Source organism: Gavia stellata, chromosome Z (assembly GCF_030936135.1).
Source record: "Gavia stellata isolate bGavSte3 chromosome Z, bGavSte3.hap2, whole genome shotgun sequence".
Classification (NCBI taxonomy): Eukaryota; Metazoa; Chordata; class Aves; order Gaviiformes; family Gaviidae; genus Gavia; species Gavia stellata.
The window spans coordinates 52,711,711-52,726,647 of NC_082637.1; the positions used below are offsets into that span (position 1 = coordinate 52,711,711).

Here is a 14,937-nt window from a genome sequence, read left to right on the forward strand (position 1 = left end):
ACAATGAACAACATCAAAAAAGAAAATGGCAAATCACGGAATGTAAAGTTGAAAGACCAAAAGGCAACTTTCCCCTAAGATGCACTGAATGGCTTCCTTTAGTTGGAATGAAAGCCCTCAACAATTAACATCATGTGTAATTAAGCTCTTTGCGAGATGAAATCTTTTTTAGTCACTAATCATTTGACTGCCAAGAAGAACAAGTAGACTTGGAACAACGGCTAGCATTTTCCACGTGGGATGCGATCATGCAATACAGCATATTCCCTCTCCTACTACCACAGCATCTGCCCTTCCTGTGGATGTCACAGTGCTAACCAGGCACGTTCACTTTACACAACAAAAGGCAATTTTTACCTGATACTGCAACATCATGTTGAGGACAGCATAGTTTTCCAACAGCAACAGGATTAAACATGTGACTACTATACTAGTAAATTCTAACACAAGTGAAATGTCCTGCGAGTCAGAAGCTCCTCAGGTGAAAATGGCCCATACATAGCACCATACCTAACCCTGATCAGACATTTAAAAAAAAAATAAAATAAAAGAGAGAGACTAAGGCACTTGATAGGACAAGAGGAAATGGCCTCAAGTTGCATCAGGGAAGGTTTAGATTGGATATTACGAAAAACTTCTTTACTGAAAGGGTTGTCAGACACTTATACAGGCTGCCCAGGGAGGTGGTGCAGTCACCATCGCTGGAGGTATTTAAAAGACGTGTGAATGAGGCGCTTAGGGACATGGTTTAGTGGTGGACTTCGCAGTGTTACGTTAACGGTTGGACTAGATGATCTTAAGGTTTTTTCCAACCTAAATGATTCTATGATTCTATGAAATGAAAGGCAGGGTGATTAACAGAACAAGAGGAACAGAAAGCATGGATTCTTGTACCTCGCCAAATAAAAGCTCTGTAGCATTTATCAATATGCATGGGTAAGTACACGGGATGAAGCAAGAGCTTTCTAGAGTAAATAACTCGTAGAAGAACACGTGGCTGCATATTTGCCTCAAACAAGTTAAAAGCATAAGTAAAGAAGCTACTTATTACAGCAGTTCGATTTTTGTAACAGTATTCCAGTGGCACAGCACAGGTAAAATGGAAAACCCCATTATTTTAGATGGAGCTCAGTAAGTTTATGAAAAGGAATGATGGGGAGTGTGGAAGGTATCTTAAATACCTTCTTAGAGTTGTGAATGAATGCAAATAGCAACCTGTTAAATACAATAGTGTTGCTGTTTTATTATCTGTACTGATGAACAGATGCCAAAAACTCTACTGGACATCTCTCATTGCTATGTATTCATCCCCAGTGAACAAAGAAGAGCAATTATACTGTAAAACACATACAAATTTTCTTGAAACTGTTTAAAAAAATAGCAGAGCAACACTGTATGATTCTATCCTTGCACTAGTCATTGAAGCTTCTCGTGCCATATAACTGAAATACCTAATCCAGCAACTATTTTTGTTACCTACCTACATGATGATAATGGATGTGACAAGGACGAAAAGTTACTTCATTTGTACATGGTAGTATCTAGGCTGCAGAGAAAGACTTATTTTGACCGAGCTGATTAATATAATTATGGCTAAACAGAAGCAGCTAAATAAAAATCAACAAGACGACCACAAAAGCCTTCCTCCCCCAACCCAGGGCATCACATTTTATTTTCTTTCATCTGAAAGAACACAAAGCGTACACACATTGAAGGCAATGTGGATATTAAAACCGGTAAAACCATCAGCTGGTTTGTTTTCATTGGCCATTCCACAGATTCATGGCAGAACCTCCAAATAAATCTTTTCAAAGGCCATTTCCAAAGAAAATAGTAGGTCTCCAAATGACGTTTAGCAATGGAAAATTAACAGTGAAGTAATTTATTAAAATTATGACTTTAGTACTAAACCAAACATTCCAATTAGCAACAGCAAAGTTCTTTTAAACCTGGACTTACCTGCAGGAATGCTACTACTGAAGCATATATTTTCAGACACTAAAGTAGGTATCACCAGCGTTCAAAAACATGAAAAATTTGAGAGCTCCTATTTAATCAAGTCAATAACTAACCTACGCTCAGGAACATATTTTAACACTGTTGTTCTGAGGGCCTCTGTTAGATTTTTCCCCTTCTGAACTAACGAACTTTTATCAGCCTTTTATCAACAGCATACACAGCTAATGGAAATCCTATTCAGATCAATGCGGGAGCCTAAGTGCTTTCACATCCCTCAATGCACTAGCAGTCAGTAGATGGACTACACAGTCAGTAGATTAATACTGTAGCAGGTAAATGGCATGTTTAATAGAAATAAAACAACATTGTAACACTGAATTCTCCCATGGGGGTGAGGTTCCTACAATCTCAAACAGGTCTAGGCACAAAAATTGTTGTAATCATCAGGCTCCAGAAACAGCTAGTAACAAGTTAAATGACAAAAATGTAATGGTCTTTATGATTATCCAGTGCTCAAAGTGGAGCAAAAAGGCAAATAGCAATACACCGCATTATTCTTAAAACTATACATACACCCCCCACATATATACACTTCTACACACGCATACACACAGAGAACATCAGCACCACATCTTATCTTAAGGCAAAAACTCATCAAAGAAGTCTTACTTGTGAGGGTGCAACTCCCAGTCATGAGAAGCTGATTCACAGTAGCTGTTTTCTAACATGCCAAACTCAACAAAGGCATGTCAGTCTGTTATTCCAACCTACCTTCTTCCAGCATTTCCTTCTCCTGCTTCTAGCATTATGTGCAGCTAAAATAATAAAGCCACTGCTGGTCAAAACATTTTTCCAGTGACGAGTTAGGAAGCTCAGGCTGGGCTGGGATAGTTGGTAAGCATACTGAAGAAAGAAGACCAGCCCTAACTCATTTAATGCTCTCTGCCCCATAAAGACCATACGTCTCTTACATCTCTTCCCCATGACAGAGTTGTCATCTTCAAGCATACATGCCCACAGCACAGCATGGATAGGAATTTAAGAACAGAGTCTGAAGGTAGGTTTATTCTTGGACTTAGTACAGTAAAAACTACGGCTAACAGATTTGGAAGAGGGAAGTGGGCACCAACTTACCATGGCCAGGATGGAGGAATGCCCAATGCATAGTTTCGGTACATAATTCTTTCTTGAAGGTACAAACAATAATCAATTTTTGCAAAGAAGTAACAGACATGCTCTACAACTCTAAGCAAACCTCAAGCATCTAATGCCACAAAAGAAACATATATACACTTACATGACCCTCTTGGATACACTAATAATACTACATTTCCCAAAATCACTGCAGCCAAATATTAAGAAAAAATACTTTTTACTGTTTGACAATATTTTCTATTACAGTCAACTACCCTCAGTTAGGTGCACTTATTTCCCCCTATCACATGAAGAAAAATACCTTCAATCACAAAAATTTAGAGTAAAAGAAAAGAAGAATCCAAAATACTAGCGCCTGCTTTCGTTCATTCTATCAGGATAGATTTATACCTAACAAATTATTTTAAAACAATATAGCACATAAAAAACCTGTTTAATTTGCCGAGTTAAGCACTTTCCTAAAAGCTTTGTCATCAGCTATATATGTTCTAGTTAAATTCCCTGACTTCTGGAATAGAGACTCATGCACTTCAGAAAATTTTGCCCAAAACTCATAAAAAGTAACAGAAAAAGTCACTGTGTTTTATCATGATCAACAACAGGAAGCTATGCAATTCTGGCAGGATAGGAGCTGGTCCATAAGATAGTCCCCGTTGGTGATAAAAGGTTATTATGATAATAGGTGTGCTGCAGTCTGTAGCTGGAAAGAAAAAGCTTTCAAGGAAAAAGGAAAACCGAAAAGCTACGTTAAATTGAAGCTGGAAGCCAAAACACACGTATATACAGAACACAAGAGCACAGGTATAATGATGAAGAGAAACTAAAAACAAGCTGAAAACTAAATTCTTAAGCTTTACAGGAGAGAGACTGCAATAAATACCTAGAAGCACAGGTTAAAAGCTCCAAAGGACCTTCACTTATGGCCCTGTGAGCTTGGTTATCAAACAAGCAATATATGGATATGTATGTATAAATACACATTTCCGTGCACACAGATTTACAGTGTATGCCTCGTGCAATAGCTAAGGCCACATATACTTCCACTGCATTGCCGCCACGAATACAACTAAAGAAATGCTGCATTTCTTTAGCACACCTGCTTCCACACCATGAGGAGCTCGTTCACACATGCTGCACTCAGAAAGGGACACATGGGCAAACACAAACACAAAACAAATGCAGAGTCAAAAGGAGCATCCTCCCTGGTGATCAAATTATCGTCCTTCGGATGTTAATTTGCCCTTGAATTGTTGTAGAAAGCATAATAATAAAGAAACAAAAAGCAAAAAAGTTTAGGGACTCAAATGCACTTTAAAGCAATCTTGAAAACATAAAATCCTTCAAAGTATCAAGTGCACAAAAAAACAAGGCACAAAAATCACAATCCTATTTGAAAACTATTAAAAGGAATACTTCCAAGTTGCTAATCAAATATTTTATCACAAAACAAAAATTTAAAAAACAAAACAAACAAGCAATCTGTCCAGTCAGTACATCAGGTTTTAAATCTTCAGTATTCTAACTGCCTGGTTAATCCAGTGCATTCCAGAAGAGACCCTCTTCAGACTTTTTTTTCATTTTTAGATGTTCACAAAGGTTAGTTTACTAACGGTAAAACTTCAATGTGGAAAATGACTGTGGAAAATGTGTCTCAAAAGCACTAAATAAATTAAAAGGTAACCTTCCTTTTTCTAGGTTCATTTCAAGACTAAATCATACATAAAGCAGCATGCAAGAAGCCTGTATCAGTTACCAGGTTGCTTAGCCTCTTTCAGAATTTCCCAAAATTGTACCTCTAGTTTAAGATGCTCCTAAAGTATATGTATGCTTGAAAAGAATTCCTAGAAGCAGGCCAAAAATCTTTTCTCAGCATGATACCCAGAAAGCCAAAAATACTGCAGCCGGGGAGGAACTACACATTTACTTGCTGCCCAGTTCCAAGTATGTACTAGAGAGTAACCAACCTCTGCACTAATCTTGAGCTTAAATCATTAGCCAGCACTGAGAAACAGCCCCCTTAGCCCTTGCCTCCACAGCTAAGACGCCATCATACAGTGGACCACAGCTGCGGGCTTGTGTGTGCTGGCGCACACCTCCATGGTAGCTGTGGGAATACCATCTGAATCCTTCACAATAAAGACCCCCAAAAAAGGTACCTCCAACTCTTGCAGTCCTGCTGAGCCACACGGCAAAATGCTTAAGACCCTCAATAACATGCAAGTACCAGGGAAGACTCTGTTTTCTCACCGTGAACTTCCTCAACTCCCAGCCAAGCTGATCTTGCAGGATCAAGAAGATGCAAGAAGACAGGGAGTCCCCAGGGTATGTGCACCCAAGGGAGGCAGCACCCTCTGGCAGCCTCCCCAAATTCCCCAGGTAAAAGAGCAAACGAATGACAGGAGGTTACTGTGACGGAGAGAAAGACTTCACTGTCAGGTTCAAATTAACAATTTATTTGAACTTCACTCACAGGTCCAATACGCCACTATTGCAGGTTCTTTTATGGAGGAATGCACTATTGCAATTAAATACACAATTCACAAGCGTGCTAGATATTAATACCTTACAAAAAAGAGTGCACTAATCGCGATCTTAAAGCATGCCAAATACCATACGTATGTTTCTTTATCACTTACCCTCTCTCTCAGGTAAGGCCTCTTAATCCCTGGGAAGTTACCTTGCACAGCGTCCTGGACAAGGGGGAAAGAATCTCCCACAGGCCAGCTGTATCCTTGGAAAAGCAACTCTCCCCATTTTTCTGCCCAAACCTTACTGTTTTTATTCCCTGATTTGATGGGTGGGGGCAGGATTATGCACGAATGTTTATCTCTGGTGCCTTGATGGCTCGGCTCCTTAGTCTGTATGGTAATGTAGTGATGTCTAGCACACAAAGTTACTGAATAGTGGTGGAATGGTACTCAGGGCATTTTGTTTGTTAAGGGATCATTCAGGCTCCATTCGGGTTTCAGGTTTCGGCAGTGTTCAGACAACCCGGGGCTGAGCCGTTTCCACAGCTCCCCCCAGGTCATCTCTGCATAGATAAGGATTTGTCAAGGTGAGACAAAGCTGAGTCGAATCACAACTCCCTGCATCTCGCCTTGGTGCTCCGAAACAGGTTTAGCCGGATGATGCCATACAGTTACTTACAAAGCCAGAGAAAGAGCAGGGAGTCTGCACAGCACAACAGGGGCAGGCGGCTCTGATGAGGACCAAACAGAGCCACGCAGGACAAGAGTAATGACCCAATTTTAGCACCACGGTTACTGCAATAGGATGTGCATTTAATGATTTGCATTTTATTCGGTATCGTGTACACACAGAAACACTACACTGGTATGGAAATATAACTCGCTTTTCTAATGAGGGGAGAATGACATTAAAGTAAAAAAGTTTGATAAATACCTTTAACGTTGCTGTCATCAGATGGCTATTAACAACAAATAGTTAAGAGAGCACATACACAACCCTGTATCAGTAATTGGCCATTTATGCAAACAGTTCTGAGGCCTCTGTGATCATCCCATTCCTCTCCATATACCCTCAGAGACCCCTGCTACAACCTTAATTATCCACTCCTCCATGCATTTCTATTCTAGGGTCACTGGTGGCTCACTCTATGCTTTTTTAAAATGATGGCTGCATTTATGTAACTACCTAATGAAGCTGCCCCAAGCCAACAGCTACAGTGGGGGTGGGTACCACTGCTTCAAGACTGATCATTCCTGTACTCAAATGAGCAAAATACCATCTTATCATCATCAAAGGCAAATACACCTCTTATGCTGCTGTTTGGTGTAGTGTTCAACCCAAAGCTGAGTTGTGATCCACCAACATCTTCACCAAAGAGAGAGACAGAGCCTCTAATGAAAAATTAAAATACATCAGGAAAGAAAACTGGCATTAAAAAGGAAAAGATAAAGTATTTTTAGAGGAGGCCAGAAGATGGATGGCTTACAAAGGTTCCAGCACCTCCGGAGACAGTCACAATACCAGTGCACTGCAAAGGGAACCTTTCGGAGCATGCCGTTTGATCCAAATGGGCACTTTCCCAGGGTATTTACTGTAATATTTATTGTAACTACTGGGAATCAATAATAAATAGGATATTAGAGAGCTGTATTATTAAAAAAAAAGTTGTAGTAATGAGACTGTATTCTATGGTTATCATTAAACTTTGTAAAAGGAAAAAAACAATGACAAGACAGATACACTCATTAATGTGGACTGCTTGTATGTACAAAGTACAATTTTTTTTTTTAATATCAACGTATGTATTACCAAAAGACCAAAAGTATATGGGGTGTTTTGCACGAATGTAGTTTTTTGTATGAATGTAGATTTAAAGTTTAAATTAACGTAGCGGGCACTGGACTTGATGACCCTTATGGGTCCCTTCTAACTTGAGATACTCTATGGTTCTATGATATTTTCTCCCACAGAAAGGGAAAAAAAGGCTACAAAAAGAAAAGCTTTACAAATTTAACATTAGAATAAATGTCCCAAATACACCGACGAATGCTCTTTAAATAATTTTATGCTGCATTTGTAATTTTTCATTCTGTGAAGAAAAATCTTCTCTGATAGTCCATTATTTATACCCTGACAATGTTTGATTTCTACTTTAATTGTTATAGCCACTTAATTCATGCATTGCTTTTTATTTTGTCCTTTTGTGGAACTACACTATTTGATCTGTTATAAACTTAGGTTACAAATTACAAAAAGGTCTTCTGAAACCAGAAACATAATTAAAAAAAAAAAAAAAGGTGAGGAATAAAGCAATCAGCCTTTTTTTCCAAATGACCCTCTACAGTCAAGTCCCTCCTAAACAGCAAAGAGAGGAACAACACAGCATCTCAGTTTTTTAACTATATTTTTGTTTCCAAAGAATAAAACCAGCATGAGTCACTAAAATCAACCTGATCTCTTCATTCATTTAAAGAAAAACATTTCAAGGCTCCAAAATGAGTGGAAGAGAGAGTGCTAGCTTGAAATATGGATTCTGAAAGCACAAAAGCAAAAGGCCCTTTTTAATCTCTGCTGTTATTGATTTGGGGAAGCAGAAGTTGCTACCACCTAACAAAAACTAAAAGGCTTTCTACAGAGGTATTTTAGACAAGTATATCAGGTTTATTACACCTTAATCATTACAGCATCATCAAAACTGAAGGATAAATTAAGATATAGTTGAAAAATATATCAGAACAAGGATGGATTTTCTATAGAAAGAAAATGATCGATACAACACTTCTAGCAGATACTTTCTCACGTAGCAAGGGAACGTCCTAGATTTAGGCTGTGGTTCAACTGTTGCTTCCAGCCGATTCGAATGTAAGTAAGCTGCTGCCAAGAAAAGCAGTTTGAAACTCTCCTGCCCCTTCGTTCCTGGCTAAACGTGACCACCTCTCCTTTCTTCTAATGCTTGTGCTCACCAAAGCTTTGCCGTGGGTACTGATTCAGCTGAAGAAAACACTTTTGGTCCAGTTTAGGTTTCAAGTGGATCCCACCCCTGCTCCAGCTCAGCACAGGGCTGCACAAGTCCTGCAGAACAGGACAGCAACCAAAAGGAGCAACCACCCTTCAGTGAAAGCCCCTATTTATGTCATCTTAGCGTAACTGTCAAATTGAAGCCTGAGGTCTTGTCTCCTCCGTTCCACACAAGTGCCTGAAAAACCATGTTACTAGATTCACTCTCTCAGCAATCTGATGGCTAATTATTTATTTAAAGTGGAGGACCTCCATCAGCAGCAACAGAAAAAGACTCTTCACTTCAGCCGTAAGTCATTTGGTCTGTGGGAGACCCACCCTTTAGCCCTGGCTTCAAATCTGGCAGAACAAGAATTAAACTCTAGAAAGACCCAAGAGTAAGACTGCCTCACTGCAGGCTTGTACACCTCTTCTTTTCTTATTCACTCTGAAAAAAAAAATTGCCAAAAAAACCCCAAAGTCAAAGTTGTAACACTCTCCTTGCCAGCAAGCATATTATTCATATAAGCTAGCACAGCTTACCAGCTAACTCTAAACAGCAGCAGAATAAACCCTGACAGGCAGCCAGGCATACCTACGCCAGTTCAGCCATCCAGCAAAGATCAAGCATTTCAGGTTCTCTCTTGAACTCTTTGATTTCTTTCATCTGCACCAAAAAGAGACTTTTTGTTCCAGTTCTTAGAAAAGAAATGTAGTAAAAAATGATGCAACAGTGATTCAACTCTTTTAGAGCTTTTCTGCTTCTATGAATTTTAATGGATTTTTTTCCAGTTTATATTAGTCTTCAGCAACACGTACTAAATATGAATTGTGCATCTTCACAAAAGCAACGAATTCATAAAAATCTTGCAGCTCAACAGGAGTCCGTTTAATACTTCCATACAACAAGAGGGCTTCAGGACAAAAGTGCAACTGGCTATGCACAAAGTCCTGGCCCCAATCTTAGGTTTTGCACACGTGTATCTGAGGGAATAATTCCCCTTCTAGCACACAAAGAGTGTTGCTGATCTCAGGGCAGGAATGAAAAAAGCACACAGTAAGAGCTTCCATGACCTAGGAAAAAAGTCACCCTTGTCACCCACTAATTTACCAATCCGCAACACACCAGTCTGTTCCAGGTACACAACCCAAACTATGCCAAAGCACGAATGCAGCTTCTCTTTCCCCGCGCACCCTATTTCGCTCCTTGCCTTCCACACAGATTTAACACTGGGATGGATAGCTTCCTAAGCAGATTTGTCTTAATCATCTGCATCTTCTGAGCCATCTCCTGTACCAGCAACAGAGTCAAAGATTCTTCTGACAGATGGAAATACGGGTCAGAAATGAGCAGCTGCTATTGCAATGCCTAACACATTTTTTTCATTTTCCATTCCTCATTGTATAGACCTAGGGCCTTCAAGAGCAACTGACAGTCAAGACTGGTGTCACTCTACTCCAGATCCCATAGAAACACATATTTTTTCCAAAAAGTTTCTGGTTCCAGGCCCCAATCCTACCACGAAAAGCTGAGCTTCTGGGCAGTCATGTAACTCAGTCTCCGAAACTGAAGAAAGTAAACATATTTTTCTGCTTTATCCCACTTATGCTCAGTGCCTGGAGCCAAAATTTCCTGACATTCAGCAGCAAAATAAATTATAACCATAGTGATAATGTTATCTATTATCAGTTTTCTTCCCTTCCCCAGATTTCTTCCCAAGAAGACAAACCAGAAAAACAAAACCAAAATTCCTTCCCAGATACAACTGTCAAGGCAGAATCATAATTCTGCTATCTGATACAGACTAGCAGGCATCACATGCCTGTAAGGATTTGAAAACGACCTTGTACAGACACAGCCCAAACACATCAGAGTGTAAGATTAAGCTGCCAACACAGAGCGCGGTTTGGAAGTCAGATTAAGAACCACTAGTCCTACATCGATATCCATCTGCACAATAAATGCTTTCCCTGCTCTATCAGTGCAGCGGGTGTATTATTTTACATTGGCATTTACAACATTTATTGAAATAGTCTCTAAAAGCACCTCTCTATTGTGAAGCAAAGGATGGGATTTCCACCTCTACGATTTCTACCTAGTTAGTATCAACTATTCAAAATCTACTTTTGTTCCCCTGTTTACAGGCACTGTAGTCTACTAAACCCATTTTTAAATGGCCACCTTTCCCCAGGCCACTCAGAAAAACACTTATCCACAAAATTAATTATTTTTCCTGTCTTTTTTTCATTAGTAGCACATAACCTCTTTCAGTGGCCCATTTAAATGATTTTTCCTGCTTAACGAGGGCATGCCACAAAGGCAAACACATATAATAGCAAAGAACTGATCAAAATAACTAAAATCATATTCATCATATTTGCTATCACCCTTTACCCTTTCTGGCAGTAGCACGCTTGGTCTATTTTTATCTACAAAGATAGTCTTGCCACTAACCACAATATTTCTGGAGAAATAGGCTTGACTTGTAGTTATGGCATTGCAAACAAACTTTCTGGGTACTGCAACACTTCTTCATTGCTTTAGAAAATGCTACTATGGAATGAAGTAATTTGCTCCTAAAACGACTTCAGCATAGGAAGATATGTTACACTGCGTGTGTCCTTATTTAACACTGTTCTACACTAAGAAAAACACTGTTAAAAGTGTATGATAGACACAGGCAGTGTAACAAATTTCATTTCTGGACAAGAAGAAACTCAAAAACCCTATTTCTGCTTTTGCCAGTAAGGAACTCCATGAAAATACATCTGAGTAATTAAGAAAATACAGACAATTCTTCTTCAAATACCACAATGTATTTTAAGAACCCACGCTGCAGAACAAACAGGTATGTCGCGTGCTTATCCAAAAGCAAGTTCTTTAAAAGATCCAACCTGAACAGCATACGTCAAATACAGCAGCATCTGGTCAAGGACTATATGTAGAAACCTTCAAGGTAATGCTTTAGCAACCTCTAGCATAGCAATACTTGCAACATGGCTGCAGTAATTATTACCAGTGAAAACTGAAAGACACAAGTAGAAATAAATACACTTGCAGCAAAATGCCATGAACGTTTCCCTCTCTTTTTTCCTTACAGTCCACAGTTTACCTTCCGATGCATGCATTAAAATATAACTATGGTAGAAAGAGATTGAGGATCCTGCTACTTATGTTGCAAGATGTAAAACTCTCTAAACAAACAGCACATTGCAATTTACACTGTCACCTACCTCATATGACCAAACACACTGCGTTCCTCCAAACCTTCGGACACACCTGCCAACCTCCACATCCTCGTGAGTGGTGTACATTTCTCGAAGGCATTCACCTATATGTGGCACCATCCTCCTGAGAACCTCCCGGCTGAAGATCATTCCTGGCCCTCCCATGCAGAAATTCTCTCCAGGTTCCAGCCCGAGTTTTCCAAGTTCTTCAGTATTGCCCAGACCAGTCTGTCCCAAATACAGAGGTTTACTGCTGTTCAGTGAGCGAAGAAACTCCTCCAATTTTTCACCTGAAAAAAATAAAAGATTACTGTTATTTCTCTGCCTAGTTTGCCAGCCATCTCTTTTCCTGTACCTCAAGCTTTTTTAAAAATGTAACAGGCACCTGAGACTGTCACAGGAGATGACTTCCAAAGCAGTATCTGATACCTAACTGAAAATATCCTTGGACAAGTTTACCTTTCACAGACGACTTTTCTTTTTTTTTTCATTAATTAACATTACAATGACATTTTCATTCAGTCGAAAGCCAGAATATGATCAAAACTTAATTTTACCAGTAAACCTTGTTCTGTTAAAGCGATACTGATGGAAAGCACTCCCTTGCTAGTTTAAAACTCTCTGTAAAGTAAGACAATTTGCCAATAGAGTTCCAGACTGGGGAGGAAGGGGAGGGGAAGGAAAATGTCAGGTATTATTTTAATAGGATTAGTTTTTGAAAAGACCAGAGCAAATCTAAATTAACCAAGATAAGCATGTTTGATTGCAGAGTAATTGTCAGAACAAGGTAAAAGTCAGGTTCCTTCCAAAGTATTTCCAGTGCTACAATATCTACACGCTTTCCCTTCAAACTCCTTACCTATTTCTTTGAAGAAATTGTGGTTTCATATTTACTTTGAATTAAAAGTTTCTGGATAGGTTTAACTCGGAACCTTGGAACCAATTAAAGACAGCTTCACTACAACGCCAAAATGAGCCCAACTTTTACATCTGCAACCGAATATATTAGACATATACATGTGTGTACGTGTTCAAGTAGTTCACAGATGAATGACAGCTGACAAGCCAGCAGCCCATGAAATGGCTCAAACAAAATCAAGTGACAAATAGGTAAGTGTACAGTTACCTCCAGTTAACTTTTAACTGCACTTTCAACAGGGTAAGCAACCACACTCACAACCTAGGCTTACGCTTACAATTTCAGCTTCTCTTTCTCTCCTAAGAGCAGGACACTGAACGAGTAACAGCAGCAACAAGCGCAGACCCAAACGAAGCGGGTTGCAAAACATCATTTTGTAATGCTGCTATCAAACCCGCACGGAAATAGGGCCAGTACTTTTCAGAGACACGCGCTGCAAAGGAGAACAGCAGCCTTACAAGCAGCCTTCATTCAGAGGCTGCGTTTGCTCAGCCGAAGTGCCATCGGAGAACTTTTGCTAGTGCTGAGAACACCATTTCCGGGGAGTACCGAGTCGAAGCCGTCGGGACGAGCCGCAGCCGCGGAGGGGGCTGCCCGGCCGGAGCGGGACGCAGCCGGCAGCCCTCCCCGCCGCTCCCGCCCGCCGCCTGCGCACGGGCGGCGGGAGGAGGCGGGACTGCCAGCCGTAGGCTGCGCAGCCGAGCGTGGCGGGATGCGGCGCCGGCACCACGCCGCCGCTCCCCTGCCCACGCCCAGCCCCGCCGCCCGCCGGGCCGGGCCGCACCGGGCCCTCTCCGCCGGCCCACGGCAGAGCCTCGCCCGGAGGTTCCGCGCCGGCGGCGAGCGCGGGGGCCGCAGCACCGGGATCCCACGCCCACGCGGGGACCGCCCACCGCGCCCGCCGCCGTCCAACCCGCCGCCTCAGCCCTCCAACGCGCCGCGGCCCCGCGGGCGCACCTCGGGGTCCCGCACCCACCGGGACCTCAGCGCCGGGACGGCACCCTACGCCCCTCACACGGGGGCTGGAAGCACACGCCGCCGGGGCGGGGGGTGGGTCGAGGTACCGCTTGCGCTCCCCGCCCCCGGGCGGGAACCGACTCTCCCCACCCGCCGCGGGACCCCGCCGGGCCCCCAGGCCGCCGCTCCCCTTCCTCCCTTCCTCCCTCCCTCCCGCCCGCCGGTGGGGCGCGCCCCGGTCACCTTTAATGTAGACGTCGTCGTCCGCCCGCATGAACCACTCGTACTTGTCCAGGTAGTGGTCGTGCATGTACTTGATCATCATGAAGGACTTCTTCTGCGGCGGGTAGGAGTCGTCCACGCCGGGCAGGGCGACGACGGGCAGCGGGGGCAGCCCGCGGGGCGCGGCGGAGCCCTGGCTGGAGAAGAACTCCACGCGGCCCGGCACCGAGGGTGCCCACGTCCGCTGCGCCGCCACCGCCCGGCTGCCCAGGTATTTCTGTGCCGTCATCACCCCCACGTAGAGGAAGTTGCGGGGCTTGGTGCAGCCCGGGGCGCCCGCCCAGTCTCCGCTGCCGTTGTGGCTGCCGCCGGGCCGCCCGCTCCGCTTCTCGCCGGCTTCCTCCTCCTCCTCCGGCTCCCCTTCCCCACCAGCGGCGGGGCTGGACACCGTGCCCTCCTCCGCCGCCGGCGGCAGTTCCCAGGGGCCGCTCCTGAAACTCGTGCCGCCCAGCACCGCCGCTGCCTCCGGCGGCGCCTGCTGCCCGCCCGGCGCCGCCGCGCCCCCGGCCGCCCCCGGCCCCGCCGGGCGGCCGTAGTAGGAGCAGAGGCTGGCGCCGCGCCTCTTCTTCTCGCTCAGCTCGGCCACTTTGGGGGCGATGAGCCAGGAGGCGGCGGTGAAGCCCAGCACCAGCCCCAGCACCACGCTCAGCCAGGGTCTCCGGGACCGCGCTGCCATGGCGCGGGCGGGGCGGCTGCCGGAGCGCCGCTGCCGCCGCCGGCGTCCCCCCCCTCCCCGCCTCGTCCCGCGACGGCCCCGGCCGCGGCGACTCCCGGCGCGGCTCCCTGCGCTGCCGCGGCGGCCCGGGCGGCTGCGCTGCTCCCGAGTCAAACTTCTCCGGGCGGGAGGGCGGCGGCGAGGACAGCAGAGCACCAGCGGCGGCCCCTCCGCTCCACTGGCACCTTGTCACCGCGGCGGCTGGTCCCTCCCCGCCCCTCCCACCGCTCAGCCTCCTCCACGCGGCGGCGGCGGC

The 14,937-nt window shown here is 43.9% G+C and overlaps 1 protein-coding gene across 1 annotated transcript in view; it reads right to left on the minus strand.

Annotated features, from left to right (window-relative positions):
* The window catches only part of CHSY3 (chondroitin sulfate synthase 3), a 303,099-nt gene extending 288,457 nt beyond the window's left edge, over positions 1-14,642 (minus strand). The window contains exons 1-2 of the mRNA XM_059834176.1: positions 13,928-14,642; positions 11,815-12,098 (exon numbers count right to left, since the gene is read on the minus strand). Coding sequence (XP_059690159.1) covers positions 11,815-12,098; positions 13,928-14,642 — 999 coding nt within the window. The remainder of the gene's footprint in view (positions 1-11,814; positions 12,099-13,927) is intronic.
* Between the last annotated feature and the right edge of the window lie 295 nt (positions 14,643-14,937).